Raw genomic sequence first — 27,407 nt, 5'->3', positions numbered from 1 at the left:
CTATAGAATGTGGTGTTTTAATTGTAAAAATGTAATCAGTTAACGACAATCTAAGTTTCTGACAAAGATAAGGTTTTAATTTTGTGTCTAGGCGACGTAATCTAATATTGTTTTTTTTTTCTATTATGAGCGTTGGAAATCTTTCAAAAGTTTCATTGTACATAAAATATTATTTTGAAATGCCTAGAACTTTTTTGTTATTGAAGCAGAAGGCTTCAAATTTAGGGTATTGGGTCTACTTGTAGCAGTCTTTCAGCAGGCTTCCTTTAAATATGCTCTATGATGATGGGATGCTGCGATAAAATTTCAGCTGTCTATCTTTATAGAATCCGAGAAAATCACGTTTTGGAATTTTTTGAATATCTCCATCCTGGCGGGCACAGGATGCCAGCAAACCTGGCAGGGTCATCCAGGTAAAGAGCAAAAATATTTTTTTGATTAAAACAAAGCAGTTTATCATTCCAAAATACTAAAATATCCTCTAGTAGTACATCCTTATATGAAATACAGGTGTTCAAGTCACTTTCAGGTCTCCAGGTCCTAATCCTTCAGGTCTCCAGAAATCTTTAAAAGGCTCCTGTGGCCGCAATTTTTGACTTAGATACTTCAAATTTTAAACTTAAGCTTTTCTTACATGTCTACATAACATATTAAAATTTCATAAAGATCCGCTTCCGTTTTCCCGCCGGCCGCCGACTGCGGGGGCTGGCAGCTATCAAGTACAGCTGCAGCCGCTGAAATTTATATTTTGATATTTATAATGTAAAATTTACATAAAGATAAACATTTTCTGTAAAAAAATTGTTCTTCTAGCTTCAAAAATAAGAAAATTACAGCCGTTTAAAATTTGTAAGTAAAAAAAGACCTAAAAAACAAAGGTTGTTAAATAAAAGGGTGAAGGAAGCGAAAATTGACTTAGACTTATAAAAGGTCGGAAATTCATTATCAAACAGGGGACTTGCACAAAAAAATTTAGCCCTCTAGCTCTAATAGGAACTGAGATAATAAGGGGGGGGCGTTGAACGCATGCATGCATTCGTATTTACATCCAGCTATTTTAGTATATTTGTTAAGACCTTTTGCAGTTTGAATGATTGCTAAAACAAAAAAAAGTTGCAATTTCTGAAAGAAAAAGCAGTTTAAAAATGTTTTCAGACTGCAATTTGTGCCATTGAACTAAATAATAGTTGAAGAAAAAAAAAGAGTTTATTCTAACTATTAAAAATTGGAGGATGCCTGATGTAAACAAATGTTCCTAAAAACATAAAAATTTAAGTCTGCTTAAATTTAATAGATGTATAATTTTTTTACATAATCAATAAATCATTACAAGCAAATAAGTAAAATCTATTATAATAAACTCACATTATATTAAACTCTTAATATGTTTTCATGCCCTTTAATTATTTTAGAATGACATGGGAAAAAAACATGCAAACCATACAAAATATATAGATATTAGCTTGGGGATAAGATACAAATCTTATTCATGTCCCCTAAGGAGGTAATGTACTAAGTTACAGTGATGAGAATTCAAGTTCAATTCCAATCATGGTGCTATCACATGTTGTCTCAAATTCTCCTATCAATTCACACATCGTACCCAAAATTGCGGTAGAAGGGTTAATACCAACACATCCCTAGCTTTCCAGGATGAGGGATCTTTGTGCAAGTGCTGATGGCATAGTTTATCAGCCATTGAAATGGACTTTTGATCCATGGGCACAAGAGGTCTGCCTTAAATAAATGGAATAAAAAAAATGAAAAACCATGTTCCTTATTGCCTTATTGATTTTGTCACAGGTACTATCTGAGCAGCTGTATATCCAATTTTATGACGCCATCTGAACATCACAAATTATAGAAATGCTTGGCCAGGTAAGGGATGAATTACTTTGCAGGCAGTTAGATGCTTTATTAAGCCATAAAAAATAAGCCATAAAAAAAATAACATAATTAGTTGCATTTTAATTATATATTTTTATTCAATAAATTAAATCAAAAAATACTTCTTAAACACTTTGATTAAGAAAATCAAAAATATGTTCCTTAACACTTCAATGTTGCTTGCTTATAACTTTTCAAAAATCTTTAGTGTGGCTTTTGTATAGCTAAAATCAATCATAAAAAATCTACTGATATAAAAAATGTGTCTTTTTGTGCTTTTCATTCGTTTTGTTAGAACAATAAATTTATACAAAAAATAAAATTGACATAAAACCTCTTTGTCTTATTCCCCACTTGAACACACAATTCTTACATACCTAGGGTGGGTTAAATTTGATAAAATAATCATACCTGCATTAAGAAATCATAAAGCCCCAACACCACTTTCAAAAGTATTCACTTAGTACAACAATATACATTTTGTTTCTATAATGAATATCCAAACATCAATACAAAACAAAAGGAAAGCCACACATGGACATTCCTTGCCTCCAAGAGACAGACAGAACAAAAACTGCCCAACAAAAATTTCTCATGCATAGGTAATTTTTCTCTTTTTTGAAGACATACACACAATAACTATGACAGATTTTGAAATACAAAATGCAACAACTTAATTTAACTCACTTATATTTCAGATCTAACTTTAATAAAATGCACTAGAGTTTATAAATAATGATGGAGGATCTTCAGAGAGAGTGTGATCTTGTTGGTGTTCTTACTGATGCTCCTATTACTATAAAGGTAACCCACAACCCTGGCTTAACACATGGCGCATCCGTTTGTTGTCGTTGGAGGTGATGTGTTTGAATCACAGCTCAAACCTGCATCATAACTAAAGACGTTATAAATGTTTCATACTGCTGCTATGTCATATGCATGACATTAATAGATTAATAGATAGAGTAGGGGGAGCACCATGACCCAAAACTGGAGCAACTCATTGCCATATACGGTTATTCATTATCCATTATCTTATCTTTTAAGATCCCTGTTGTATGTCTATATTTATGCTATAACAGCACTGTAAATAATCAGTATTTAACTTTGTTACGAAATTTATCAGATATGCATTAATCTAAAGAGATAGGTCATCGGATGATAAATTGATGTATTCCCTTATAGATTAGGACAAAAATGACAAAATAACCTCTTCAGTACATTAAAATTATTGGTTAAAAGTTTGAGCTTTGCAAATTTTTTATAGTCCCCAAAGTAATCAAGATTTTGGGTACCAGTATAATTTACAATACAATATACAATGGTCTATATATTTCCTAAGATCTTACTGAACACACACACAGAAAGATTTTTTTTTTAAGACTTTAATGGAAAAGTACAAAGTTATTTTAAAGTTAGTATGTTTTTCAACCTATTTTTTAAAAAAAATACACTATTCTAAGACATGAAGATATATTTCGATTTTAGCAATCATTTTCAATTCATTTTGTCTAAAAAATATAGGTATGAGACATTAGATAACAGCAAATATGATCAAAGATATTAAACATACATTTATATAGAACAATGTCACAAATTATTTTGAATCTTAGGTATCACCATAAAATACAGATGACTACTGAAAAAGTTTGAAATAAAAGATTAAAACATTAGTTTTTTTAAAACAGGAGGAGTAGGGAATAATTCTTGGCCTTGTTTGAGTTATTGAGTAATAGTTTTTATTCAAGGAATTTTTTTGATGGTTAGGAAATAGGCGGAGTTTTGGATGGTGAGTTTGGTTGAAGGCGGAGACAGAAAAAAACTGGGAGGAGACAAAGTACAAAGTTTCCAAATATTAAATTAAATTTTTTATATAACTAATAAAATTCTTTTGAAATTAAATTTCAAACAACCAATAATCTGTCTTATTACTGTTTTTGTCTTTTTAAAAGCGAAGCTTTTCTATAATTAGGGTCGGTCCGTCCGTCCGTCCGTAACGGATAGCTTTTTTCGTTAATTTAGGCATGTTAGAATTGTCCTATCGATTTCAAATTTTGCATGGTGATTCCTTTAATAGTTAGGTACGATTTCGAAAGCGTAGCAACTCTATGATCATCACCAAAATGTCCGTACGTCCATTTTAAACATGTTGATTTTTTTACTTTTTTAACAACAAATTTTTATGTGATCTAATCATCCGATTGATCTGATTTTTGGTATATTGATTCCTGGGACAACAAAGTATAATTTAATAAGCGAAGCAGCTCTATAATCAAGTCCTAAAATGTAAGTATGTCCATAAACATTATCCTGAATCAAGCTGTTTTTCATAAAATTTACTTACAATTTTGCTTTGACTCTTATACATTTATATTCTGATTATTCAGTTCTGACACTTTACAAGTATTAATGTCCGTTTGTCCTACCGTTTCTGTGCTTCGCTTTTATGGATGTTGTCATCCTTGTTTTTCCACAGAAGTACAGTGAACAACAGTCTATAAGTTTGCAAAAAAAAACTAAATAAAAGTTGGTTTTATAACAGCGAATTCAAAGGCAATATTTGAAATTGAAATTATCGAACCAGTTTCCAAGAAAGTCAAGGATTTGTTTTCACAACATAGCTTAACAATGTTGTCTGACAAAAAAAAGAAATGTTTAGATTTGATTCATTTTATTGGAAAACAATCCATCTTATCGTTTTTAATTCGGGGAGTGGAAAGTTGATAATGCTATTGCTAGCATCAATAAGGGATAATTTTATTATTTCCTTTATTTGAATTAAGAACAACACCTGCCATACTCAATTATGGTTAATTGATATAAAGGAATCATATTATTAAAATGTGTCTGATTTATGATGTAAAATAATTGTAGAAATTAAGTGCTGCCTACCTTTAGATCTAGGATATACCTGGACATTGACAGGAGAAAATTTGTTGTAAAATTAGTTTAATAATATAAACCAAATTTATTGGTCAGTTCGTTCATCCAGTAGGATTGGAGGAGATGAGGTAAAGGGGTTGAATGGGGGATATCTTAATGTTAGCTAGCAGTATTGCTTAAACAGAGAACATGAAAACCTGATGCAACATCCAAGTAATGATATATCCAATGTTGAATCTCATTCTTATACATGAAAATTTAACATTAAACATAACAATATCAATGTACTATTATAATATGATTAGAAAATAAAAATAACCTTGAAAAAAATTCTAATAATAAAAAGCAAAAGTTTTTGGCCTGTAAGAACTTTCTAGAACTTTAGTTTGTACACTTTACTATTTTAGATACAATTACATAAACCTATTTTGCGTATGCTGTCAATTAAATAGTCAATTATTAAAAACTTTGGGAATAGTCCCTTCGTTGTATTTTAAAAATTACTTTTTATAGGTTATTTTAGGTTAGGTTATGTTATATTGGAGTAGGTGATTGCCACACAGGGTTAGAGCCCCCCGCAGTGGCTAGAAATAGGAGAAAAGTGAAAAATACCAATAATCGCCCCATAAGGTGCGATGTTATGAATTGGACTTTACCCAAATCTTTTTATAAAAACGTTTGTACATTCTCACAAACAAGGATTGCATTTGGAAGTGCAATTCTTTCAAATTCAAGCCAGAATGTCAAAGGTTATTTTTTTCATATTGCTTTCAAACAATGTTTTCTATCAGTATATGAATATTTGTTAAAGAAAATATTAAAATTATTTGTAATTGCAGATTTGTAGGTTTTACCAAATGGCATTACATCAAAACCATCAAAACATTTACTTCAATTGTTGTTATTACAAGAGTCTTTTAAATAGAGTGTGATATTTTTTTCCTGATTCCTACTTCCAAATTAAGCTGATAAATGTATCCCAAATTTTTTTTCTGAAACTGGAGCTATTCCTACCCCTCCTCTGCATACCTCTTGGTGCATTGATTTCATAATAATGTGAGAATCATAGTCATTGTTATTTATACTTTTCTTTATGATAAATCAATATTTGACCTTTCCTAAATTATGCATAAATATTTATTTGAACAACAAGTCATATTCTCATGGTAGAAAAGGGTTCTTTCCTTGTTTTTTTAGGCAGTATTCATACTCATCCCCCCCCCCCCCCTCCCTCATTCCTTCCAATATGATGGCAGTTTGGCTGAGTTAAATAATGACTGCAGTTGGATTAAGCCTGATAAAATGCTTTTGAAATCATATATTGTATAATTTGAAATATTTGATGCCAAATGTTGGTCACCAGCCATAATGTTTTGCAGAAGATCGAATATTATGTATTTATTTCATCTCATATGTGGTCAAAGAAAAGAAGTGCTTGAAAGCTACATCATCTATAGATTCATTTATTTTATACATATGTAACTTAAAATTTAAAAATAAATAAATAATTTCTAAAATGAAATAATTTTTTTTTTTGTTAGTCTAAATGAAAATTTCAAGTGCTTTGCAGCTAATAAAGGCTATTTTGAAGTTAAGATCCTATTTTTTCAAATGTGTTCTTTCAATTTTCTTATGCTAATTTTTCTCCAATCATTTTAATATCTATTTGCTTTGTTACTAAAATTTCAAAGTAATATTTTCAGTTATTCAAGCCAAGATTTTCATTAAAAACCAGTTAACAATAATGAGTTCAACTTTTTGAACAGACAAATGCCAATTTTTTCATTGATTTTTAGTATTGATAAATTTTGCCCAGTGCAAAGAAATGCAACCAAAAAAATCATTATTAAAAAGAATTATGAAATTGTAAAAACTGCTTTTGCTACAATTTTAATTTTGATGTACTTTTAGATAGATATCATTTATACCCACAAGACAACCAACCTTTTGATTGATTAACCCATTTAAAATCTGACCATGTATTATCATGATATTAAAATATACGTTTGACATTAAAGCAGAAGATAATGATAATAATAAGACTACTTGACTTAATTCCCAAAAGTTTGGGAAAAGGTGTTTTACCTTGACAATACAAATATAAACAAGGATGACAACATCCATAAAAGCGAAGCACTGAAACGGTAGGAAAACGGACATTAATACTTGTATAGTGTCAGAACTGAATAATCAGAATATAAATGTATAAGAGTCAAAGTAAAATTCTAAGTAAATTTGTTAAAAAACTGCTTGATACAGGACAATGTTTATGGACATACTTACATTTTTAGGACTTGATTATAGAGTTGCTTCGCTTATAACATTATACTTTGTTGTCCCAGGAATCAATATACCAAAATTCAGATCAATCGGATGAATTGATCACATAAAAATTCGTTGTTTAAAAAGTAAAAAATCAACATGTTTAAAATGGACGTACGGACATTCTTGTTATGATTATACAGTTTCTACGCTTTCTAAATCGTACCTAACTACTAAAGGCAAAGTTTGAAATCGATAGGACAATTCTAACATGCCTAAATCAACGAAAAAAGCTATCCGTGACGGACGGACGGACCGACCCTAATTATAGCTTTTAAAAAGACTAATATAATGTGCTTATCCTTTCTTATTCAACAGTTACGCCTTTAGAGGCGCTAAAGTGATTTGGGGAAAGTTGCCCCTCTCCGCTTATTCAAATTTTACTTGAAAAACCTTTCCGGGACCTTTGAGCAGCAAATTTTAAAGTAGAACCATATCAGTTCATCGGTTAGTGAGATTCTTTGGTACAAACAGATAGACATCCTTTACTTTTATATAAGAATAAACGTAACTCCATTTATTATTACATAATATATTATTTCAGGAATTAAAGAAACAATTTAAGAAGAAGTCAATGTTATTATTACCAGAGAAGCATCCCAGTGTCGCAAATGCCCATTCAAGATTTGTAGAACTTAATAATGCCTTTATTACGGTAAGTTTTTTAGTAAGTCTTGGGTACCTATCAATAATCAGGAAGGGAGGGGACATTGGGCTATTTATTACACTAGTCCCCAAAGTTGACTTGATAAATCTAAGGACTTTTATTGAATTTTGATTGAGGTTGGTTCATTAAGTTGAGTGTCAAAACGTTTCAACCACAAATTGTAATCTATAGAAGGGATATTTTTGTATCATCATTGGTGATGTATAAAAATTTTTCGGCCATTGCCTTATTTGCCAATTCAAAATTTGTATGACTCAATAATACTTTTATTGTGGCCAAAATTTTATTTTGGTCAGATCAGTGCATGCCTAATGGAGGTAGCCAGGTTTTAATCAAATGCTTTGCTTAAATCATGAAAAAATAGTTCCTTGAAAACTCAAATATTTAGGTTTTGCTGTGCCAATATGGACACAATTTTCCTTATTGAAATCAATAATTTTTGTTTTTCAAACAGTGAAAAGTTGTAAAAATCATTGCAATTGATTTTTCTTTTTATTCTCTGCCCTTCACCTCATTTAAACAACTTTATCATTTTTCCTTTTTACTACTCCATTACTTTTAGTATTGTGGCTTCTCTATATAAAAAGTCTAAAGTTGTATGTCTTTGCATTATGCTATTCTAATGGCATTAAAAAATTTTTAAAATTAAAGTGTATCCGACCTACTTTCTTGATGAGGTTGCCCAGTGCCTACGTAAGACCCTAACCCTGTGTGGCTACACTGAACACATCATTCCCCTAACTAATGCTAAATTACTATATGTTATAAATAATCATATATTAAAAAAAAAACAATGTGTCTTTTAGAATTAACTAGCGACTGTGCCCTTATGTATTTGTAGGAGTTGGATATGGCCTAAAAAAACATCCCAATACTTAAATCTAGGAATATTAGAGACTCAACCATACCCGGGACGTATAAGAAGCTTACCTAAGACTGAGAAATTTATAAAGTTTCTCTGAAATTTACAACCAATATATATAGACAAGCATTTTCTAAGATCATTAAACAATAAAAACCTACTTCTTTTTATAATATATTGTCCTTGTTAAATCAATTTAAAATCTATCAAAATATTTAATCTAGGTTACCTTCAAAATATTTTAATTTTCAAATCTATTTACAATTAATTCTTTTGTAAACACAAGGAAGAAAACATTCTGAAATAGCGAAGCAAAGCACAGAATTATGAAAAAATCTAAAATGAGATATTATATTAGACATTAAATCTATCCTATTAGATCTCATATGGATAAACGGACAGGATAAAAAAAGAGCAGTAGTCAATTGGAATCTTCCTAAAAAAGCATTCCAGTTGTCTATTTTTAATAGCAGCCGAGAAAAATAAGCAACATTTTTATTCAGATACTTGGGAGATTGGCACAGAACGGAGAACGAACGAGCGAGCTTTGCCCGGGCAAAATTAATACAAGTAAACTTCAGGTATAGATACAGATAGATAGATAGATAGATAGATAGATAGATAGATAGATAGATAGATAGATAGATAGATAGATAGATAGATAGATAGAAAGATAGATAGATAGATAGATAGATAGATAGATAGATAGATAGATAGATAGATAGATAGATAGATAGATAGATAGATAGATAGATAGATAGATAGATAGATAGATAGATAGATAGATAGATAGATAGATAGATAGATAGATAGATAGATAGATAGATAGATAGATAGATAGATAGATAGATAGATAGATAGATAGATAGATAGATAGATAGATAGATAGATAGATAGATAGATAGATAGATAGATAGATAGATAGATAAATATAGCAGTCCTAAAAAAAACTTTATTTGTTTTAGTTTTTGATACCCATAAAAACTGGGCAGCTGCAGTTTTGGAAGAAAGCCATCAAACAAACCTACCCAAATGTCATCATTGGCGCTCAGAGAAGAAACAGTTTAACATCGGTAAGATTAGGGAGGGAGGGGGTATTGGGCTGTTTATCACAATAGTCCCCAAAGTTTTTGAATTCGTTAGCTTAACAACTTTGGGGACATTTATTGAATTTTGATTGGTTGGTTCATTAAGTTGAATGTCCAAACATTTTAACTTTTATCTACAGAAGGGGTAATCTTGTATATTATCATTGGGGATATACATTAATTTATCGGCCAATGTCCTATCCTTTTAGAACCTTGGGTAAGACAGAGGGTCGGGGTTAAAAAAGTCATTCATGAAAACCAGCAATCTCAAGGGATAAGATAATGGCAGAAATTTTTAGTACATTTTTAGTACATTCTACATCCCCAATGGAGAAAAAGAAATTAACGCTTTTTTAGATTGAAATAACTTGTTAAAAGTTGCTAGTTTTAACCAACCAACTAAGATATAATAAGAGTACTCTTAAGGTTTCTAAGCTAACGAATAACATATGTATAAACTGTGTGTACCATAGTAATTTTTAGTCTAGTGTTCCTTCCCTCCCTCCATTCAATGAAAACTTGAAACCAATGGGTTGGAAAGACATTTTGGCCGCAAAATCATGAATTAAATCCTCCTGTAGACAAAAAAAAATTTTCTAGTTTTTATTTTTTGCAATAGTTCGAAAACGTTCTTGTTACATAAATAATTAATTCTTAAAAGTCTAATATTGTTTTTGTTTAAAGCAATAAAACAAGAACCAAAGAACCTTTAATACTAAATGGGTTGGTTGGAGAGACTTGTTTTGTAAAAATATTTTTATAAACCTTGTCTCTCATACTTTGATTAATCTTGGTTAATTAATTCAAACCAAAATCTTAAGAGAGGGAGGGGACATTGGAGTGTAAATTATACTCAATGTTTACAAATAGATTCCGTTTCTTTGGCTTAAAACCAATTGGATACTTTCTTAAATCTTGATTTTGTTGGTTAAAAATAGCAGTGTCCCAAAGTTAAACAAAGTTTGATACACAGAAGGATTAATATTGGTTATAAACATGTACATCAGATTATCATTCATTGTCTTATCCTTTAAGATTCCTGGGCATTTTAGAAAAAATTCATGCAATCAAAGTATAGGCCTGTAACATTAGAATGAACATTTCAGATCTTCTAATTTTCAAGGGTTACATTTTAAACCAGTATCTACAACGCGACCCTAGAGGCTTCTCCCACAGTTTGAAACCTTCCCTTGACCTATAAGAAGCTTAAATGTTTATTGGTTAGCAAGATCATTTGGTACAGACAGACAGAGACACTCAAAGATAGACATCCTGTTACTTTTATATGAAGATAAATATAGTTCTGTCTATTCTAGATGTCCAACGGAAAATCAGGAATCCGACATGTGGTGTTCTGGAAAATAACAGGAATAACAATTTAAAACTGAACTTTTTATTTCGTTTCAACACGCATAGTGTGTTTAATAAAACTTCGAATTAAACATGTTAGGATTGTCCAATCAATTTCAAACTTTGCATGATGATTTCTGTAACTGGTAAGTACTATTTAGAATGCGTAGAAACTCTATAATCGTTACTAGAAAGTCCGTATTTCCATTTCAAACATGTTTTTTTTGATAATTATTTAAATTATATAATTATCCTATTCATCGGATTTTAGGAATAATGATTCTTAGGACAAGAAGGTATAATATTCAAATCAAAGCATCTCCGTAATCAAATACTAACAAGGATAACAACATCCATAAAAGCGAAGCACTGAAACGGTAGGACAAACGGACATTAACACTTGTATAGTGTCTAAACTGAATTATCAGAATATAAAAGTATAAGAGTCGAAGCAAAATTGTAAGTAAATTTGTTGAAAAACTTCTTGATACAGGATAATGTTTATTGAGTTTATGGACATACTTACATTTTTAGGATTTTATTTTAGAGTTGCTTCGCTTAAAATATTGTTCTTTGTTGTCCCAGGAATCAATATACCAAAAATCAGATCAAACGGATAATTAGAATACATAAAAATTTGCTGTTAAAAAATTAGAAAAATCAACATGTTTAAAATGGACGCACGGACATTCTGGTAATGATTATAGAGTTGCTACGCTTTCTAAATCGAACCTAACTACTACAGGAATCATCATGCAAAGTTTGAAATCGATAGGACAATTCTAACATGCATAAATTAACGAATAAAAGCTATCTATCTCGGACGGACGGACGGACGGACGGACGGACCGGCCCTAATTTTAGAAAAGCTTCGCTTTTAGAAATGTAAGTATGTTCTTAAACAGAATCCTGTAATAAAGCAAATTTAAACAAATTGAATTTATTTGTATTATACTTAAATTAATATTCTGCTTACTAAGTTCTTTCACCATACAAGTATTAATGTTCGTTTGGCCTACCTCCAGATTTTAGAGTATTCATATTTGGATCTTTTCATCTTTGTTATAAAATCTGTTTAGATGGGTAAATTTATACTTTTCCAATTAAAAATGAAATTAAAAAGCAGGAAATTAAATTGTAAAAAAATGTTTAGATGCTGGTAATCAACCTTTGAAAGTGAATCTTATTCTTTTTGATAATGATACATTACAGGTAATTTTTATCTTTTTAGTAACTTGAGGCTTTGGCCAAGAAAAAAAATTAGGGGGTAAGGAATTCTAGTATAAGCCTTAAATATTATGTTGTCTTAAATGAACATGGATAGTATAGTAACACTGTAACTTCATTCACCAATTTATGATAAAGAATTGAAACCTAATAACCCACCAGAAATCAGTATTATCAACACTATATAGGTATACATTTTAAAGACTTAAATCAACCTTTCTATCTAAAAATTTTTCCAGAAATTTCTCCTCAAGAACAGCTATTATAATAAAGATTATATTAAATTTTCAAGAAAGGGGAAAAAATTCAATTCCCCAGCTGATTTCTATGAATCATAATAATTTTATTTCAAGGCAAAGGTTATTTATAAAATTATAAGGCACAGCATGATTATAGAATTACTGAAACTCAGGGATACAAAGGAACAAGGATGACAACATCCATATAAGCGAAGCACTAAAACGGTAGGACAAACGGACATTAACTCTTGTATAGTGTCAGAACTGAATAATCAGAATATAAATGTAAAAATGTCGAAGCAAAATTGTAAGTATAATTGTTGTAAAACTGCACGATACAGAATAATGTTTATGGACATACTTACATTTTTAGGGCTTGATTATAGAGTTGCTTCGCTTATAATATTGTACTTTGTTGTCCCAGGAATCAGTATACCAAAAATGAGATCAATAGGATTATAGATCACATAAAAATTTGTTGTTAAAAAAGTAAAAAAATTAACATGTTTAAAATGGACGTACGAACATTCTGGTAATGATTATAGAGTTGCTACGCTTTCTAAATCGTACCTAACTACTAAAGGAATCACCATGCAAAATTTGAAATCGATAGGACAATTCTAACATGCCTAAATTAGCGAAAAAAGCTATCCGTTACGGACGTACGGACGTTCGGACGGACGTACGGACGGACCGACCATAATTATAGAAAAGCTTCGCTTTTAAAAAGCAATATGAATAAAGATTTACACAAACAATTTTGACAAAAAAAAACATCCACTTTATTTCTACCGGTTGTTGAAATGGCAACGTCCAAAGAAAGGGGAAATTATTTTTAAACGCATTCTGCTATTGGTTATCTTAAAATTGCTTGTTTGGGGATAAAAAATCTCAATAATAATAGGGGATAATTTATTTTTAGATAGAGGGGTAAAGAAATTTTAAAACGCCTTTCACAAATATAAATTTTTGTGTCGGATGGGGTGGGGGGAAAGGGGAGGTTGTTAGGAAACCCAAATTACATCTTTAGACTAACAAAGTCAAATTTTAGCAGGGATCGGAAGCCTCACGTAAGCCGCGCATAAGCCTCAGTTTTAAACCTGCTTGTGAGCAGAAAAAAAAATTTCAGAAAGAAGGATTGTCTGCTGAAGAGCCGTTTTATACATCCAGCTGAATTTTATAGTGATAAAATCACGATTTCACTGAGGCTTACACGCGGCTTACGTGAGGCTTCCGATCCCTGAATTTTAGTCTTTAACTATAAAAAAACCTTACAAATAAAATGTCTTATTTAAAAAACTTAGCTGCAATTTATAGGCGTCCAAGGGGGGGGGGGGGTAATTGGGCGGTTACCCCCCCCCCCCCCATTTAAAATTTACCCCTACCCTGGGGGTGCCGTAGGCACCCCCAACCATTTAGGAGGGGGTATTCCCCCCCCCCAAAAAAAAATAAAAAGCTTGGACGTCTATGCTACAATTGTCTGTGTTTGTGTAATTAGCAGAGAGAGATGGGACAATGGCATGGTTATTACACTAGTCTTCAAAGTTTTATATCAACGTTTTTTCGTTGACTTAACAACTTTGAGAGATTCAGTAAATTTTGATTGTTTGGCTCAAACGTTTTAACCACTAAGTTTAATCTACAGAAGGGGCAATTTTGTGTATCATCATTGTGAATGTCCATCAATTTATCGGCTATTGTCTTATCCCTTTAGATTCCTGGTAATTTGATACCAGTAAAACGTGAATTCCCGATTAATAATTTTGTATTATGATTATTATTATTCCTTCTCTGTTTACAAAAAAAAAAAATATGAAAGGGAGCTAAAGTCATGTAAACAAACTAGAACATAATTATGCATTGCTCTACTAAATTAAAGCAATATCTCCATGGAATAGTATCAGTTTTATCCTTATATGTATCATAATAACAAGATGTCTATTTAATTGAAGCGAATTGTTTCTCTAACCGATAACAAATGCTGTTCTCCTTTTAGGTGAGAGGGTTCCTTCACCCTCCAAAGATAATTGCACCTAGAATATCTTTTTTTAAAGTGCAGTTTTAGGCCTCTAGGGTCGTAGTCGTTTGTCACTAATAGATTAATAAAAGCAGACCTATTTTAATCGTGTGTGAATGAGATTTTAATTAAGGAAAGATGTAATTTGCAATCAAAGGCATTATTACTAACTCGTTCCAAACAAGAGTATTTACATGACCATAGAGGACACACAGAAAACTGTCCCGAATTTGTATTAATTTTGAGGAACAAGACTCCAGTTACGTCATATTTTTCTTTCCCGAAAAAGGGAAGGGGGAAAGAAAAAAAAGGGAAGTGGGGAAGAAAAAAGAGATGGGAGAAAAGGGGGTTTTCCCCATCTCTTTTGAAGAGATTTTCTTCCCCCCTTCCCTTTTTCGGGAAAGAAAAATATGACGTCACTGGAGTCTTGTTCCTCAAAATTAATACAAATTCGGGACAGTTTTCTGTGTGTCCCATAGAGTACCACAGGGAACCTAACACTTACAAGGATATATTTCTCTTAGAAGAAAATTTCCCCTATCAAATCCATGGCATTTATTTACCATTTGCAATAAATATTTTCTTACTTTTACTTATTTTTCATGGCCAATGTGTTCTACACGGAATAAATGATAAGTAGATCGGTCCGCGTCATACAAAATGCATTGAAAATTGTAAACACTGCCGCTATGTCTGCAGGGTATGTCCGTTTTTCATCTCCTCTTTGAGGACGTGACACCATAAACTCTTATTTAAATGTATCTTGACCAGAATAACTCTTCATATCGCTCACCTGACATAGCAGCAGTAGAACCATTTATAGTGTCTTTAAATATGACGCGTTAATATGTTAAGATTCAAACCTATCACCCTTCCGACAACGAATCGGTTATTCCTAGTTATGACTTGCTTTATTTATGCTTTAATCACATTTATTTGAACAAACTGAGGTGGATTCTTTAGAAAAATAGGTTTGCTGAATCGGCTAGGGTCGCCAGATCCCAAAAATTGATTTTGTAAAAAATCCTCCAAAATCATATAAAAAATTAAAAATCTACAAAAATTAAATACATTATGTTGATAACCCTTCTATGATTTACACCTTTAAATTTCAATGTACAGTATAAATTTAATTATCTTGCTACCATAGCCGATTTAGCGATGCTTGATTTTTAAGAACGCATCTCTGATGCGTTACACACGTTGATTTGTTTATATTTCCCTTATCCTTCTTATATTTGATTATATTTCTGTTTATCCTGGACATATTGGTTGCATTTACTGCATACATTCTAGGTCAATTGACTATAAAACCATCAAGGATCTAAAGGGATAAGACAATGGCCGATAAATTGATGCACATCCCCTAATAATAATACACACAATTATCTCTTCTTATAATTAGGGTTTCAATTAAAGTTCCCAAAGTTGTTAAGCTAACGAATAAGAAAATGTTATAATAAAACTTTAGGGACTATTGTATTAAAAATCCCAATGTCCCCTTCTTCCCAGATTAACTATACAGAAAATATCAATAGGAGGAATTATTACTTGCCATGTAAAGGGAAGTTTAAGACGTAGTTTATTTATCAAACGCCTTTTTAAAGTCAAAGGGGCGTAAATAATACTTTCCTCATGGTTTTACAGTAAAATTGTCTGAAATTTTAAATACATTCGGATGAACTTTTTTAATTTTTACTTTTCTGTTGAAATTTTTAAAAAAATGTTAATTTTTTATAAGGTTCGTTCATTTAATCTCGAAAATTTGGTTATTTTGGTACTTGCGACGGAAATGAACTCCAAAAGATTGAAATAAATAAAAGTTTTGTTATTTTATTTAGTACTAGTGTATGCGCCCCCCCCCCCCCCCCCTAGCATCTAGAGGCTCTTTTTCGTAAGATTGAAAATAATAGCCTTAAACCATCCCGGGACCTATGTAAAGCTTCCTTAAACTGGAGAACCCAAACGGTTTAGTAGTAATCAAAATCTTTTACTTCATAAAAAAAAACGTAGTACTTTATATTATAGGATTTAAATATTTTTTATGAAAGTAATGTATTTAGATCATCCTTTTACCTGTGAGTCCTATTTGATCATTCTTATAATTAAGGTATCTGGATCATCCTTTTACCTGTGGGTCCTGGAGCACTATCACAACATGGCAAAATTGGCGGACACTCTGGCTAATACGGTAAGAACAGTCTTTTAGAGAAGCATTGGAAAGTGTCATGTGTGACGTCATTAAAATATGTCTAAATCCATCTCTTTTTTAGGGGTTTCTTTCCCACTTCTCCTCTCGTTCCTTCTTTCTAGGCGTATTTTTATGGCGTCACAAATGACACTTTACAGCACTTCCTTTTAGGAGTTTAGCTGCATTATACCTACTGCCCTTAAGTCAGTCCAAATATCAGAAAATTTGTCACTAAAGGATAAATCTTGTTTACTGAATATTTCATAAGATTTTTATTTAATTTCTGGTTCTTTTTCTAACTCTTTTAAAAATGACATTAAGGGTAAGTTAGATTTCAATTTTACAGCGGTTGCAGATATTTCAATTTTGGGGAAATACTGACATTAATTAAAATATGTAAAAGTTTAAGCAGTGGCGTGCAAAGACATTTGCGTCTAGTATGTTGGGTATATGAGCCTTGTAAGGGGGGGGGGGAGAAAAATACGTTGGGCATTCAACTATATTTCAATTCTTAAGAAGATGTTTGTTAAATTCCTCACCGCAGGCTTTTAAATCAGGGGTTTGGTTAGTCAATTACTTTGTCCCTTATTAGTAGTGAAGCTACTCTTAAAATCAATTTGTCTGTCAGTCAGTCCGTAACACTATGAGGGAAATGTCATTTTCTCGGCTGCTGTTGACGGGAAAATTCCTAAGACATATACGCATCTATTCAGTGAATTGTTTCGTCCAAATGTCTATTGCCATGGTTTAATTGTTTTTTTTTTTTGTTTTTTTCAAGGTTTCGTAAGTTTTTGCTTTCTTCTCTCTCTTTCTTATCTTTGTTATGTCAACTAAAAATATGCTTTACAAATCACTTTGTAAGTTTTTCAAGTCTATGATTTTTTGTCCTTCGCTCTACATTCTATCATCCTTGATAGAAATGGGATGCATTGATCATGCATATCCCATGGTTTAGATTTATCAATTTAAATTAGATCAATAGATGGACAAACGGACAAAGTGAATATAGAACAGACATTTAGTGGTCATAAACCAAGGGTATATTTATAAAGAAAAAAATCACAAAACCTTTCACATTCTATTTTTTGTAAGTTTAAATATTTATGTATATTTTTGAAGCATGACTGATAGGCCGATTTTATACTGGATGTTCAATGGCATAAGAATTTTTTCCAAAAAAATTACACTACCCTTATTGTGTTACGGTCTGAGGGACAGACAAAGTGAATTATAGAGAAGCTTTGCTTCTAAAGAGTAAAAAATACGTGATTAGCAAAGCTATTCTTCAATGTTACGTAAATATGATGTTTGTAAGTTTAACTGTAGATAATATTTATTATTAAATGTTTATAAATTGGCAGGCACTAGCCTCAAACAATGGTGAAATGGAACAGGAAGAGGTAAATTCAATGTTGGCTTACTCAACACCCCTCTATAAGATTGTGTATAAAAACAAGTGAAAGAACCTGAGATATGGCCAGGGCTCGGCAGCCGCGCGTCAACCGTAACTTAGCCTTAAATTTAAACCCATTTGGATGCTTTGATTTTTTTAAAGAGGGGTTACCATATTTGGGTCAGGTTTAGATTTCCAGTTGATTTATAAAAATGTCAAAGTTTGATATTTCCCTGAGATTTACAGGCGGCTGACGCGCGGCTGCTGAGCCCTGGTTATGGCATAGGTAGGCACTATCCTAATAGCAAACCGTACTATGCTGTAACTCAGGGTCTTTTATAGTTTCAAATAATGTTATAGAGATGAGTGTGAATCAGATAAATAAAGATTTAGGAATTAATCGCTTTGAATGTTTAAACTTTAAAATCAAAAAGAAGATTTTTGCGATGCCTCCTTCATTTCATCTGAGACATGTTACTTTATCAAGCGCAGTGGGATCCAGTGGGACATCCAAAAAATTTAAAATTGACTTTTATCTATCCTAGGAATTAATAATGGCTGTAAGTAGACAGCTAGAAAAGAAATTTTTAAAAAATATTCATTTTTGTCGGATTTATGCCATTTTTAAAAAAGGTAGTGAAAAATTTCTTTTCAGTTTTGATGATTTTCCAGATTTTTTTACACAATTTTTTCAAAGCAACAAAAAATACATTTATGTTCATCTTATGAAAATAATTTTTGATTAAGGTACTTTTCAGATACATGTACCAATGTCTAATTAAAGAAAAATTTTAAAAAAATATTTTTTTGGTGGTGTAAATTGACATTTTGTGAGAAAATTTCACCAAATATATTAAGATTTTTAACCCCAAAAAATCAGTTTTCTCCATTTTACCCAAAAATTGCCAGGATGCCCCGGGTTTTGCAATAATAATATTAATATGCAACATGTATTGTGTTTAAAACAGTTTTCATAACCTGGGGCCTCCCGGCCGTTTTTGAGTAATTGAGCATTTTACATTGCATGGTTTGAACAATTTCGTTCTTGTTAATTTGAAATTTTCCCTCGTTAGAGGGGGAAGGAGTCATTTTAGAGCCCAAAGTCATCTCTGCAATGTTTTCTAACTTTTTGAGGCGGAACTTTCTTTACTTTAGCATTATTTGCCTCCGGCCAACCGTTTCGCCGTTATTTGCCGCCGTAGGTGTGATTTTTAACGATTTTTGCCGTTCTCGCGGTTTTAATGGACATTTAAGGGAACAAGGAGTCCTTAAAAAAAGATGTCTTATAAATACTTTTATTTTAGCAATTAAATTTGCTAAATTTCATGTGTTCTGAAAAAAATTGTATTTCTAACTGGTTTTGGTTCAGCAGAAATTCAAATTCAGGGATTAATTATAATATTGCAAAAACATTATATATGCGTCTGAGAGAGACAGAGAAATATACGTTTGAGAGAGAATATAATATAAGCAATTATGTTTATATTCTTATACAAACTTTAAATGAAGATAGCTAGACTTAGAATAAAGATATTAACACAAAATCAAAAGTGTTTTGAAAATTATGTTATTGTTGTTTATATCTGTAAAAACAACATTAGAAAACATGCCTTATTAGTGTCCTATTTTACTTATACTAGACCTACCTAAAAATGCCGGGACTCGAACTGGGTGCACCTGACGTAATATTCATGTTCACAAACATTGTTTGCATTGAAGAAATATTTACATAGACGTTTATTTTGTTAAAATATTCCTATCCTAACTAAAGTTATGAAGGTTTATAGATTTTTTAAAAATAGGGTAGCTTCGCTCCTCTAAAACCGCAAGACGTACTTACCAAATGCACATTAGAAGTTAACAGGAGCAAAATTTATGTTATTTTTGAGTTAAAGCAAAAGAAATTACATCATTTCGTCAAATACAAGCTTTTTTATTGATGTTTACTTTTGTCTACCCTTAATGTCCCGTTTTTTGGCAAAAGATCCCACTGTGAAGCGCAGGATAAAAACATCATGTTATATATATTTGCTCTTGGAATAAGGTTTACTTAACCCCTCCCTCCCCCCCCCCCAAAAAAAAGAGGCTTTGTAGGTATTAAAGTGACTCTTATTCCCTCCAACATTATAAAAACTTTCATGAAAAGCGCAGACAAGATATAGCCGTTAAAAATTATGTCAAACAGATCCTAAAAACTAAATATATCAACATTTTTTTATAGAAAAAAAGAATTTTTTTATTTAAATGTTTTAAATAATTTAGAATACTAAATGAATGGCATATATTAAAATATTTTATTGATGACATAATCGTATTATAAGAGTAGTTAAAAATCTAAGAATAGACTGGATGTTTTAAATAGTTAAAAATTTAGATTGATGACTAAAATGAATTGTGAACTATGATTAGTCAGTTTTGATTTAAATTTTATTATGTTATGGTTGTGAAGAAATGGATTGTTAATAAGTACAAATGTGCTTGAACTTGGAGCTTGATTTGGCCCTAGTGGGTATACAAAAATGGCGCAGCCTAATCCCTGAGAAAATATGGCTAATCAATCAATCAAGGAACTAGAAATATCCCCAAAAAGATTTAAAATCAAGCTGCTAATATGAAAGTTCTTTATAAATTTGTTCAGCTACCCCTTTTTTAATAATTTTCAATTTGCAAATTGAAAAGCATTTACTAAACTTTATTAAAATTGATGTTTTATTTCTATTACCAACTACTTCCTCATAATGTATCATTAAGTATTAGATATGTATATTCGAAAACAGTAAAAGTGTCCGACTATGACGTCAGAAAAAATTAACAATTAACCAATGAGAGGCCGCTATATATTTTACCATTGTGAATACTGGCTTCTCATTGGTTAATTGTTAATTTTTTCTGACGTCATAGTCAGACACTTTTACTGTTTTCTGTATATTCTGACAGAGAGAAAATTAAATTATTCTATTCTATGTACTTTCCTAATCATTAAATGCATTCTTAAGTACTGAAGGGTAAATTTTTTTCTCCATTGTTTGTTGCATCCCAATCTTTTCTGTGTATTATCCATTTAACATTGTCTAGACTTCTCATAATTATTCAAATAACCTGTTCTTACCATAAAGCAAATACTTTATAATACTGGCAATACCTTCAAATTGTAAAATAAGACCTTCATAACCTAAAACGACTGCACTGTTGTATTTTTAAAAGTGAAGCTTTTCGATTATTAAGGTCGGTCCGTCCATCCGGAACGGTTAGTTCTTTTCGTTAAATTAGACATTTTAGAATTCTCCTATCGATTTCAAACTTTGCATGATGATTCCTATAACAGTTAGGTACAATTTAAAAAGTCACTCTATATTCGTTACCAGATTGTCCGTACGTCCATTTTAAACATTTTGATTTTTAATAATAAATTTCTAAATGATATAATTATCCCATTGATCTGATTTTTGGAAAAATGATTCCTAGGACAACAAAGTATAATGCTTTAAGCGAAGTATCTTTACAATCAAGTCCTAAAAATGTAAGTAGTTTTTCAACAAATTTACTTTCAATTTTGATTTGAGACTTTTATACATTTTTATTCTAATTATTCAATTCTAACACTCTACAATTGTGAATATGTTCGTTTGTCCTACCGTTTCAGAGCTTCGCCTTTATAGATGTTGTCATCCTTGGGTTTTTTTTATTGAAGTAGAGGAATTTTTTCTTTTGATTCAACCTAAAGACTGCCTAAACCATACCCAGGTTTAGAAAAAAAACTTCTTTTTACGAAAACTATATCTTAGTGTAAACATGCATCTTTTAGTTTCAAAACATTGATTTTATTATAAATGCAAGAATACAAAGACATTTTGTTATTGCCCTATTCAAATACAAAACTTTTAACGATATTAAAGAAATGTCTTAAATTATGAAGTTATCCTGAGCCAGTTCATTATTTTCATTCCTCTACTAATTTTTAAAGGCGATGCTTTTCTGTATTTTAGGACATGCAATGCATAATTCCGTAACAAAAAAACTCTGACTGTAGATTTTATAAAAGTAACATGATGTCTATCTGTACCGATGAATCTTGGTAACTACTGAACCGATATGGTTCTCATAGGTCCTGGGAAGGTTAATATTTTTTTTCTTTTTTACAACTAAACTTTTAAGGGGGGGATGGGGTCGACTTTTCCCCCCTCCCTTCCCCACCTTAACTCTTCTAATTGTGAGAACATAAACTCTAATTAGATTCAATAGCCACTCCAGTCCACTTGTATTATTTGCTTCATATTCTTGGAATTTATCAATCTTGTGTAATAATTATTTAGTCGGCTATTTTAGACTCAATTTTATAACTTTGTTTCTATTCAATTATCAACAGTTATGTAAATGAAATTTTTATATACATCAGATTACCCTCTCGAACCTTTAAAACCCCTTATTTAGAAGCAGCAGAAAAAAATAAAAATGACCAATTCAATTATCAACAGTTATGTAAATGAAAATTTTTATATTTTATTTTCAAGACACAGTGTTTCATATTGATGTCCAATTTAGAATTTTAAACAGTATTTAATATAGACGGCTAAATCGGTGTGCCGGTTATGCCACAAAATATCTGCTCTATAAATCACTTTGTCAGCTTGATCAACCATGACTTTATATGTCTCTCTTTTCCTAGATGCTTGGGGCAAAGCCATAGATTTCAAAAGTTGAGGTGATTTAGGGGTGTTATCAATCTTTGAAACCCCTTATTTATATCATCCTCAAAAATTTTAAAAATACATCAGATTACCCCCTCGAACCTTTGAAACCCCTTATTTAGAAGCAGCAGAAAAACATGACGTCATGCAATAAAAATGACCAATGCTGGGCCAGTATATACTTAACCATTGGTCATTAAAAATGTATACTGGCCCATCATTGGTCATTTGTATTATATTGCGTAATTTTTTATAGGCACTATAAGCTGCTTCCCTCATTTTACCCCCAGAAAAAATATTGGACGTCCTTGGGAAAAAACAAAATAAATCATTTTTAAAGGATAGTTTTATTAAGTTTAGCTTCGCTATCAAAATGAAATAATTTACATTGTTTTCTTCAGGCTTGTAATGATGAAGAGGAATGCTGTAACGATGGCCATGATGATTGTGGAAGTGGCGGCTCGTAAGTATTTTAAAACTATCCGCGGCATTCTGTTAAATCATGCGCATATATTGCAATTAAAATAGGGTTGGTCCCTCAATCTGTCCATATCGGGTAGCTCTTTGTGTTAATTCAGGCATGTTAGAACTGTCTTATCAAGTTCAAATTTCTGTAACAGTTAAGTACGATATTAAAAAAGTATCATCTCTGTTACTATTTAAAATACTAGCGGCTTCGCCCCTAGCCTCTAGGCCCTAGGGGCTTTGCCCCAAGAGGTGATAAAAAAAATTAAGGCGAAATTCGTAAAAGGACCAAAGACATCTTCAGCAAGAAAAGGGGGGATTTTTTTGTTTTTGGGGGGGTGGGGGGGGGGGAATAGCCTTAAACCACCACAGGACCAGTAGGTATTTTCCCTGAAGAGTAGAATCCGATCGGTTCAGTGGTTACCGAGATCTTATGTGACGAACAGACATCAAGCTACTTTGTATTATAGATGTTAATTTTACTTTAAAACAGTTTTTTAATGTTAAAATTATCCTATTCATCTAATTTTTGTATAATTGTTCTCACAGGAACAAGGTAGAATGTTATAAGCAAAAAATTTTTGTAATCAAGTCCTAATGACTTGTACATATATGTCCTTAAAAGTAACCTGTATTTAAATCATTTTCTCAACATATTTACATACAATTTTGTTAAGACTTTTGAATTTACTGCAAATGTTTAGGTTCGTTTGTCCTACCGCCTGATTATAGAGCTACGCTTTTATTACGCTTTTATGTAGGTTGTCATCCTTATAATAATCCATATTAGAACTATAGTCAGTTTTTCATCATTTGGCCTTTCATTAATTATTATATGTGAATTCGTTGTATTATTGATAGGGATTTTTAAAAATAAACATTATTACGTTCGTATCAAATTAGTGCATTTTAAAACTTAACAAAACGTTTAATATACAATTATGCTTATATAAATGTAGTCTTACTTAAAGGAACCATGCAAGAAATTCCTTTAGAATTTCCAGCCAATAAGAAGTCTAAGTCCACGCTAAGTCCAATGAACAACCAATCACAGCTGAGCATCTGTATTACTTTCATAGTCTAATTTTTTCCGGCTATGATTTTACGCTTTCAAACGCAATTTAAACCGAATTTTTAAAAAACATTTTGACTATAAAAGGGGGTGTTTTTATTGTAAAAATGTTATCAGTTACTGTCAATCTAAGTTTCTGATAAAGACAAGCTTTTAATATTGTCCATACGACGTTATTTAATAATGAAATTTTTTTTGTTATTGAAGCTGGAGGCTTCAAATTTTGGGTGTTGGGTCTACTCATGGCAGGCTTTAAGCAGTTAAAGCGGGGTATTTCTTGCAGGGTTCCTTTAAAGCATTGCTTAGTTTTTTGTTTTGATTAACAAACATTACAAATTATTTCTGCAAAACTATTCTTCAAGCTAAATTTTCGGTCAGTTAAAAGCATCCATTGTACATAAGGATCACAACGACAATAAAAACAAAATCTTTTGAAATATATTTATTAGAATTAAGTTTTGATAAAAAAACAATTAACTTTTTCTAGAATAATAATAAAAAAATACAATAAAGGGTAATAAAAATAATGTAACAAAAAAAATACTTATGAAATTGGAGTTTTCATCAAATTAAGATTTATCTTTCATGTGCTAATTTTCAACTTAATTATCCTTGTTAAAAGCAAATCCATAATGGATAGCTCATATCTATAATTTAGGCATGTTAGAGTTGTCCTATAGATCACAAATTTTGCATGGTGATTCCTATAGTTGTCAGAAACGATTTAGAAAGCAAATAAATTCTATAATCGTTATCAGAATGTCTGTATGTCCATTTAAAAACATGTTGATTTTTAACTTTTAATTTTTCATTGGATATAATTATCCTATTCTTCTGATTTTTGGAATATTGATTTATAGGACAACAAAGTACAATGTTATAAGCGAAACAACTCCACAATAAGTCAAAAAATGTAACAATTTCCTTTGAAAGTATCCTGTATTTCAGCAGTTATGCAACGAAAAGTGTTAATGTTTGTTTGTCTTACAGTTTCAGAGCTTCGCTTTTATGGATGTTATCTTCCTAGTTTGTTGACAAAAACAATATGAAACAATGTTTTAATACTATTAATCTGGGGGAAAATATGGAAAGTATGTTTAATCAAAATCACTAAGTATCCAAAGTTATTAGAAAAGCAATTTTAAGTAATAGATTTTTTCAACCCAGGATTATAAAAAAAAGTAATTTTACACCTTCCCCCCCCCCTTCCTTTACTCAACATATTGTTGTTTTATAATTTTGCCTCTGGAAGCTGGTAAACTATTGGGATGTAAAAGGTTTAATACATTGATTTTATGGTCACTATCCGTCTTAAAAACAGCTGATACCTATTCTTTATTTGAAGTGGTTTAGGACAGAATTCGAACCTTCGCCCATCAGGACATCCAGTCTAAAGGTTATACTATCCACATAATAATATCAAAACATTAACATTTTTATAAAAACACCGTAGTAGAAAGGGCTGGAATAAAAATAAAAGTTTTATAATTGATATATCATATATATAGATGTACATTTACTTGAGGGATATTTTACATCCTAATGTCCCGAGCCATGTGCTTTCTTTGTGCATTGTCAAAAAATAATTTAATAATTTTCGAACCCTGTAAAAGTGTCCGACTCTGATTGTGACGTAAAAAAATTAGCCAATGAGAGGCCACTATAAATTTTACCATTGGTCAATAACAGTGTATACTGGCCTCTCATTGGCCAATTTTTTTTACGTCATAATCAGAGTCAGACACTTTTACAAGGTTCTAATTTTCTTAAAATAGAATTAGAAAAGGCTGAAAATTTATGACTATTAGCCACTTACAGTGCTTTTTTTTCCCGAGATCTTATAGGACATACATTCCACATTACAGACATCCACTTACTTTATTATACGAGGAGAAAGGTTTTTTTCTTTATGAAAGGGACATTAGAAACCATGCCACAAAATGTCTTTTACAAGTGATCTTTATAATAACTTAGATTATTTTTCTTTTTGGAATGCAGTTTTTATGAACAGTTGATTATTGTAATCAGTGCCGATATAACTAAGACTAACTTTAACTAGCTTGGTTTTTTACCTAGATAAACTTTTATTAACTACAGTTTTATCAAAATAAAGTATTTGTCAAGGAACTTTGTGTCTAATAGTAGCGCAGCAAAAGAAATTTGTTAATAGTTTGGTGAAATTTAGAGTGCAATAAATTTTAAATCATTTATAAGAGGTTAAAATTCATTTGAATTATTATGCCATTATTCATACTTGGATCTTACACCAGATTGTCATGTTTTCTAATAAAGTGAAACTTTCAGCGGGCTAAAATAATGACAACCCCTATCAACCCCCTTTTCTCCTACTAGATGGAGTTCAGAATGGACGAATTTTTAAACCTAATATACAGATGCTACGCTTAAATATCGTTATTCAAATTCAAATATTTTGGGACAAAACAACATATACATTTAATATTCAACATTCATAAATGGTAATTACATTGCATTAAGAATTTATTAATAAACTATTTTTATAAACAATGAATACTATAGGTTTAACACAATATAATACAAGTATCCAAGGACTGAAAAACTGAACCTACTGACCATTTAATGAGCTCCATGTTAGCAACCTGAATTGACAACATTTTTTACCCTGTTATAATATCAACGTATATTCAACATCCTTTCATAAGTCCTAGTAGACAGGAATAAATCACCTAAAGAATCCATTTTTGTCTCCATCTTTTTCATTATTGCGAGGCTACTATACAATCATACACTTACAAAGCATAAAAAAGCATTTGAAAAATAAAATTTCAGAAAATAGACACCATAATTAGGTTTCAAAATGTTATGTTCAACTAAAAAAAGGTTTAAACTTACATGAATTATATTTTTTTATTATTACAGGTTGTTAAGGGCTCATTATTTTCAGGAAAGTTTCTTATTAGTCACTCCATTGCTCTTGATATGTTTTAAAGATTAAAAAGAAACTGATTTATAGAGGGAAGAATGGTCTGATCTATATTTCTCTAACTTATAGCCGTTTTTGGGGACATAATGGAAGG

General features: G+C 31.1%; 1 protein-coding gene across 2 annotated transcripts in view; it reads left to right on the top strand.

Moving 5' to 3' along the window:
- The first annotated feature begins 2,565 nt into the window (after nt 1–2,565).
- LOC145332104 (uncharacterized) overlaps nt 2,566–27,407 on the top strand; it is a 46,345-nt gene continuing 21,503 nt past the window's right edge. Inside the window, exons 1-9 of one of the 2 annotated variants that reach the window (XM_080177032.1) lie at nt 2,566–2,691; nt 7,637–7,747; nt 9,125–9,202; nt 9,587–9,694; nt 11,026–11,077; nt 12,213–12,271; nt 16,653–16,733; nt 18,095–18,133; nt 23,216–23,277. In XM_080177032.1, coding sequence (XP_080033158.1) covers nt 2,623–2,691; nt 7,637–7,747; nt 9,125–9,202; nt 9,587–9,694; nt 11,026–11,077; nt 12,213–12,271; nt 16,653–16,733; nt 18,095–18,133; nt 23,216–23,277 — 659 coding nt within the window. In that variant the 5' untranslated portion in view covers nt 2,566–2,622. The remainder of the gene's footprint in view (nt 2,692–7,636; nt 7,748–9,124; nt 9,203–9,586; nt 9,695–11,025; nt 11,078–12,212; nt 12,272–16,652; nt 16,734–18,094; nt 18,134–23,215; nt 23,278–27,407) is intronic. The other variant, XM_080177033.1, reaches the window with a different exon arrangement.

Source organism: Acartia tonsa, chromosome 11 (assembly GCF_053477335.1).
Source record: "Acartia tonsa isolate MP-2025a chromosome 11, ASM5347733v1, whole genome shotgun sequence".
NCBI lineage: Eukaryota > Metazoa > Arthropoda > Copepoda > Calanoida > Acartiidae > Acartia > Acartia tonsa.
This window is presented reverse-complemented; position numbering and strand designations above follow the sequence as displayed.